The sequence below is a fragment of the Corylus avellana genome, chromosome ca7, assembly GCF_901000735.1.
Source record: "Corylus avellana chromosome ca7, CavTom2PMs-1.0".
In the NCBI taxonomy this organism is placed as follows: domain Eukaryota; kingdom Viridiplantae; phylum Streptophyta; class Magnoliopsida; order Fagales; family Betulaceae; genus Corylus; species Corylus avellana.
Genome location: NC_081547.1, coordinates 15,920,452 through 15,927,683, shown reverse-complemented (window position 1 = coordinate 15,927,683; position 7,232 = coordinate 15,920,452). Strand labels below are relative to the sequence as shown.

The 7,232-nt window shown below is 36.3% G+C and overlaps 1 protein-coding gene and 1 pseudogene across 1 annotated transcript; one reads left to right on the top strand and one right to left on the bottom strand.

The window, feature by feature from the left end:
• Window positions 1-4,043: 4,043 nt before the first annotated feature.
• Window positions 4,044-4,917, top strand: LOC132187921 (beta-glucuronosyltransferase GlcAT14C-like; annotated as a pseudogene).
• A 771-nt stretch (window positions 4,918-5,688) lies between these two features.
• Window positions 5,689-6,468, bottom strand: LOC132186248 (B-box zinc finger protein 32). The gene has a single exon (XM_059600123.1). The coding sequence runs from the start codon at window positions 6,466-6,468 to the stop codon at window positions 5,689-5,691; it is 780 nt and encodes a 259-aa protein (XP_059456106.1).
• Window positions 6,469-7,232: the final 764 nt, after the last annotated feature.

The following is a 7,232-nucleotide window of genomic DNA, read 5'->3' as shown; positions in this document are numbered from 1 at the left end:
AACAGCGGAGGGTTTTGGTTAGTAATTTGTAGTTCAAGGGTTTCGGGTGATAAGAGTGTCAATTTTTGAGGCCATATTGACAGATGATGGTAGTAATTACCCCTAAATAAAAAGTTTGATATGATTAATTTACATTAGCTTGGTGAGGAACCAAAAAAAAAAAAAAAAAAAACTAGCTTCAAATAATCTTGACTATCACAAGTTACTATTTAAGTACAATTGTAATTGGATTTTAGTTTGTATTTTTTTATTAAATCAATTAATTCCTTAAACTGTTTAAACATTGACTTTTGATTCCTCAATAAAATCTTTTGTAGCAAAATTAAAACCAAAGATACTGTCACTTTAATTCTCTACATCTTTATTCTTTAATTACTGATTTTATTTATTATTTTCGTACTTATGAAAGCCTTATCACCATGGACATCAGTATTTTGGTATTCCTTACCAAAATGCCTTGGTTAGGGATGGATAATAATTTAGTCCATTAAATTTATCTCAATGGAAAATTTCTTATCTTTTGAATAAATGACTTTGATTTCTTCTTGAGAAAACTTTCTTACAATGATACACATGATCACCTAGTGCACCAAGAATTTTGATCACAGTAAAGGCCTTACTCTTAAATGGATCAAATTGATCTCCACTTCATATCTGAGTTTACAATCTTCTTAAGATTTATAATCAATATCATAAAAAGTCTCGGGAATTACAATCATTCGTATTGACAGTATTTTTGAGGAAAAAAAAAACTCTCATGGACAGTTTGGTGCATTAAAGTTACACTATTGTGATGTTACAAACAATCTTTATTATTCACCAGTGGTTTATTATTGTTTAATAACTTTTTTACCTTTGGGTCTTAAACCAGTTTTTATGGATTTGAAACATGTTTAATTGGTTTTTACCGTTTCTTAGAAAAAACAGTTTTTAACGTTAATGTATATTAACAAAATTTTATGGCATTTAATTATTTGGCTGTTTGGTCACTATTAATTCTTCACGACAATTATATTCACACAATCCGTGAGATTTTTTTTTTTTGACATATCCACACAAGAGAGGGGAGGGGGGATTCAAGCTAGTGACTTCCGCTTCATAAGGCGTGGTTCCTAGCCAATTAAGTTACCCCTTAGGATCCAATCTGTGAGATATAAAGCACACCAAATGGCACACTCTATATACTTAAGATGCATTACTCTATTTTTGCAAAAAAAAAAAAGGAAAAAAAAAAAAGAGCTGTGCATACGCTAGTGTCAAATTCCACTTTGCTCTCTTTGTTTTCATGCTATCTGGATCTTTCTCAATCAAATAAATTTATTTGTGTTTTTTCTACATGGCTTTCCATCAAGCAAATCAAAGAGTTATTCTATTAGTTTTCGTTATTGGAAGTGGGTCCATAATGAAAGTAGACGCTATAGTCTAATCCTAGGAGGTTACATGTCAAAGGATCCGATCGCACCGTGTTATATACTTCGGGAGGTACGAATCAACCTTTAAGGACAACGCACGCTCTCGTGTGATTCTATAGTATTGCGAGATCTTTCCATACTTTACTTTTCATCTCTTGTAATTTATATGTTTTATTGTTAATTTTCAGATTTGTATTATTTTATTTCAATAAGAATTTTGTGCACCATCCAATTTATTTCGGGAAAAATACACTTTACTCCTTGAACTATCCACCCATTTGTACTTTTAACCCCAATGTTTAAAAAGTGATACTTTATTACCCCCAAACTTCCAAATTGTTGCAATTCGACTATTCTGACTTTTTTTTTTTTTTTTTCAAAATGCCCCCATCCCAATTTAAAAAATAAAAATTAAATAAATAGAATTAAGGGATGGCTGGTCTGGGGTGGCTTCAGCCACCCCAAGGCCCAGATGGGGTGGCCGGCCACCCCTTAATTTTTTTTTTTAATTTTTAATTTTAAATATTAATTTTTTTACTTGGGATGGGGTATTTTGGGGGAAAAAAAAATCAGAATGGTTGAATTGCAATAATTTGAAAGTTTGGGAGGGGGCTAAAGTGTCACTTTTTAAACATTGAAGTTAAAAGTGCAAATGTGTGGATAGTTCAGGGGAGGTAAAATGTATTTTCCCCATTTATTTCCAACATACACATCAACCCGAAGCTTCTAACTTCCAACTTCCATTTATTTCTAACATACATATCAAGATTGATGTGTAACAGTCTTCGCAAATGGTATGCCCAATTTCATTACCAACTGCAAACAACCAATGATTTAAGATTAAAATGTTTATGGGCTAAGACTTTGTCTGATAACCTTATTACTCACACCATAGACCATATTCAATGTAATTATAAGGACTATTCACACGCACTATATAAATAATCATAATAAGCACGAAAATAGATCAGACACCGTATGCTCAAATAAATAGATCAATGGATAATAACTTTATTCATTACAAACAAGAAATGTTCTTCATAGATAAAACATTGGGATTTAGGCACAATCCCCAACACTATTGTCTTTTCACTATATCATTTAAATATTCTTTTAAATAATGCTAGGGAAAAAAAAGAGGAAAGAAAAAAAAGTGAATTTAAATATGTTTCCAAATAAATGCTAGGAAAAAAGATGAAAGATAAAACTATTTTTTTATTAAAATAATGATAATAGATGCAAAAGTGCTACCCTAGATCTAAGGCTAGCACTTTTGGTTCCTTTGGGTTTTTCTTAGTTTGGGGAGCTTTTTAGGAATTTTGCTTACACTTAAGAAATGAATGGAATTTAGAGAGTCGGTTGCTAGGGCGCTCTTATTAGTTTTGTGAGTCATTAGCTTCCGAACAAAAAGGAAAAATTCATTAAAGGAGGTGTAATTTGGTGTGACTTAGAGACATGATACCCCCATAACCCTTAACAGTTGTTGATTCCTATTTATATTGGTTGACATGTTAGCTACCCTTCTTTTCTTGTTCCTTTGTAGTTATCCGTGGTAGCTTCAAATTCTCTCTCTCTCTCTCATATGTGTGTGTTTGTCAATAAATTAAGTCCACTGCAAAAAAAAATGCACATTTAATGACGGCTTGAAAAAACATCATTAATTAATGTCGTTTGAACAGTGTTCATTAATTTCAAATTTTGAATTTAAAAATTTTAAAAATTAAAATTTTGAAATATTTAAAACCAATATTTTAAAGTTATATAAAATATAAGTGCTCTTTCTCACACAGATCACACACAGATTTGTGTGAGAAAGAGCAAGTCTTGATCTTGATCGAGAGGGAGAGCAAAATAGTCCTCTGGTTCAGGTCGAGAAGAGAGAGAGAGATCGAGAGAGAAAGTTTATGTGCTGGAGTCGTCTGTTGACGCTGGAATAGAAACCTTCGCCGGCGTCAATAGAGGACGCCGGCACAAATAGCCTCACCAGCGTTAATAGAGGATGTTGGCGCATCCTCTTGTGCTGTGCCGATATCCTCTACTGTATCAGAGTCTGCAGAGGACGCTGGAGAAGCTCATGGTCGATGAAGAAGAAGGAGTAAAGAAGAAGACTAACCATTTAATGATTTTTTTTTGCCTAAGAATGTCATTATATGTGAGTCACAAAACCAAGGAATTTTTGTTGTGGCCGCTTTCTAAAGGCTCACCATGATCGTGGACAATCTAGTAATTTCATTTTTCTGAACATATTCTACCATTGAAATCTAACCTGGCCTCCTTTGTTTTCTTTCAATGAAGTTTTCTAGTATATATATATAGGTATGTTCGTTTAACATCTTCCTGACCTTTTTTCAACCAACATGTTTTCATTTACCATTTTACAACTAATTAATTCGTAAAGTATTATTATTTCTCATGGTGTGTCAAAGTCCCCTTCTAGGAGCCCACAATCTAGTTTCCTTGTTTTGCACGCATTAATTCTACCTTAACAATCAAGTTTTCCTAGTAGTTAGTTTGGTAGTTAATTTAACATTTCCACACCTTTTGCCGACCAACCATTTGTTGCACATGTCTGAACTTCAATAATTGATGCTTTGGCTTTGGCTTTCATTTATGCATCCAAATAATTCAGCAATGAGAATACCCAAAGCTTTTTCATGGATCTCAAGTTTTCATCTATGGATCACGGTGTTTGCAGTTGGTTTGGTGTTAATGTTAGGAGCATCAATATCAGGATCATCTAGAGAAAGCAGTAACATTGAAGAATATCAGCTTCCAAAGAGAATTCCATTGAAAGGAAAGAGGTACCCCCCCCGTATTTGCTAATCATATTTGTGGCACCAAAGGAGATAGTAAGAAGATGTTGAGGTTGTTGAAGGCCATATATCATCCAAGAAACCAATACCTGTTGCAGCTTGATGCTACGAAAGAGGAGAAATAGCAATTTCAGTTGAATCCCAAGATGTGTCCCGAGGCTTCGGAAATGTTAATGTGGTTGGCAAAAGTAATGCGGTTAACCAGCCAGATGGGCTCCTCGGCTCTTGCTGCCACACTCCATGCTGCTGCTTTGCTTCTTAAGATGAGCACTCACTGGGACTGGTTCATCACATTAAGTGCTTCAGACTATTCGCTGGTTACTCAAGATGGTACCACTTCGATCTCACTTCATGCTTCCATCCATTATATATATATACCATCTTGGGTTTAATCTTTCTTCAATGCAGATCTCCTCCATGCTTTCAGTTTGATGCCAAGGGATCTCAATTTTGTTAATTACACAAACGATACAAGCTGGATTTGGAAAGAGTAAGGTGTAGTCAGTTGGATGCATCAAATTTATATATAATGTATAACAAACTTCATTAAAATGTGCAGCCGGCAAAAGGTGAATCAAATCGTGGTCGACCTCAGTTTACATAATCAAAAAAATAGTCCACTTTACTACGCTGTTGAGACTCGAGCAACCCCAGATGCTTTCAAATTATTTGAAGGTCATTTTCCTCTATAATCTATATTTATATATTGTCATGAATGATAACGACAAGACCCAAGCAAATAAATCTCTCCATGAGGAAAGGAATGCGCTATTGCAGCCCAACAAAGTTGGAAAACTTTCCTCTAATTTTAAACTGATATATGTTCAAAATGCATGTCATTTTGATAGGTAAACACACATGAACTAATGTAACGTACTGCCCAAAATGCATGGGCGAAAGTAAATTTTTTTCTTTTACAATAAAGTACAAAACACTGTCCTTAAACAATTAACGCAGCGGAAATAATATATAATAACTTTTGCCATGAATTGACCTGATAAACTTATCAATAAAACTAAGCATAACCACTAATACATCTCATAAAATCATTACGTCTAGACCTTCCATAAATATACATTACAATGACATGTCACACAGGGCATCAATACAAATCTACAAAGAGGGCTTAGCTCAAGCCCAAATGCCACAATATCAGATCACCTGAATTGGTCTAGCATGGACTTCTAAGCTCACAGTCAGAGCGATGCTAATCTCTCAACCTGCAACATCTGCACGATTGTGGTGTCACCACATTCGCACTGTGGATATACGAGTATTATATTTTGAATCCAATGATAATTTTACTACGGTCCCAGAAACTGTGCATTTAAAAGTGTGGAAATAGAAGTGTCCAGGAGCATTTTTCCTGTAGAAAAAAAAAATGAAGTTACAAAATTAAATATGATTCTCAGCTAAGCCTAATTTATCTCCATAAACACCCAAGGATTTCCTCTACATTGTACTCAGCACTCGGCCCATCCTTCCTCTAAAGCCCGTCGTGCTCTCCCGATTCTTACCGCACGTGTGAGCCTTGCCTCGGCCGCCAGAATCAGCTTAGTTGGCACTCCGGACACCTCCTGGAGCCTACTCAGGTTCTGACATGTGGACAAAGACTTGTCCCCGCAAAATCTCAAGGCTAACCAAAGCGACACCGCCGCAGACACTCTGAAGGACAAAGCCGCCACCCTGCCCAAACAAAATTCCAATGCTTGCGCTGCCGAGGGAACAACCAAAATACCATTTACCCCTAGCTTCCTGCACCAATTCATGAAAATGCCCTCGGCCTTCGCGTCCACGCTCGGTCCGATCTTCATCTTAGCCAACGCTGTCGGAACAATCACATCCTCTCTAGATATCTTCGTTAGAGAGCTCGAGACGCTATGTTTCAATAAATGCTCTCTTACTCTCCGATTTTTGAGCGCGATCCTCTTCGGACCAGCGACACAAGACTGGGTACTCGAAATGCAAGCTGAAGAAGAAGACAAGGAATCAACGTCGTCAGAAAGTGCATCCGGCAAACAAAATTGACAAATCTGAGGGAGAGTCAGAGTTCCAGCACCGGAAATTTGGTCTCCGGTGAAAGCCATGCATTCGGCACAGAGCGGTTGGCGGACATGGGCAGCTACGAGGAAATTTGCCTGGTGAACTGTAGCGTCGCAACGGAAGCAAAGAAATGCTGCATCGGAGGTGCAGTAGAGAGAAGCCTGGTTAGTGCAGAGCTCGCAAACTCTACCTTTCTTCATCTTACGAAAAGAAAAGAAAAAAGAATATTTTAGCAATGTGGATTTTAACATAATTGGGAAGAGAGAGAGAGAGAGAGAGAGAGAGAGATAGGGGGTTGAGAGGGAGTGAGAGATTTGAGGTCCGCAAAGAATGGGTGTGTGGAATGGTTTTTTGAGTGTGGAATGTGGAATGGTTTTTTGAGTGTGTGAAAAATGTGTTCAAAACGAGAGTGAAAATTTGTGGGCGAACGGAGTGGGGAGATATCTCAGGAACCTTTGAGTTCGTTTATTTTGATACCACATGGAATTAATTATAAATCAAATAAATTATAGGGACTAATGGAGAGATAAGATTTTTTTTTTTGGTGTAATGGAGAGAGGAGTTGAACAAAGAAAAGTGATGAGTGAATTTTGTTAAATATTTATTTATTTATTTATGTGGCCACATCCCTTTTAAGATCCTTCTTAGTCATTGACACGTATTTTCTGTTAAATTTTAAATAAGTGTATTTTCTAGAATTCATAGTTATTAATTTTCTTCTTTTTGTTGAGTGATGTAGTGAGGAATTTTAGGCGTTATAAAAATAGTTACATGCATAGGATAAATTGGTACCTATTTATTTGCCAATTATCTATTTTGCCAGCCTTATCTACAAGTTTCGGCCATTTTGGCCCATGTAACCGGCCCACTTGTCAACTCAGTTCCGAACGGCCTCAACCCGACCCAGCGGGTCTCAAATTCAGTTCGGTCCATTGGGTTTTACAACCTGAACCGGATCCATCCA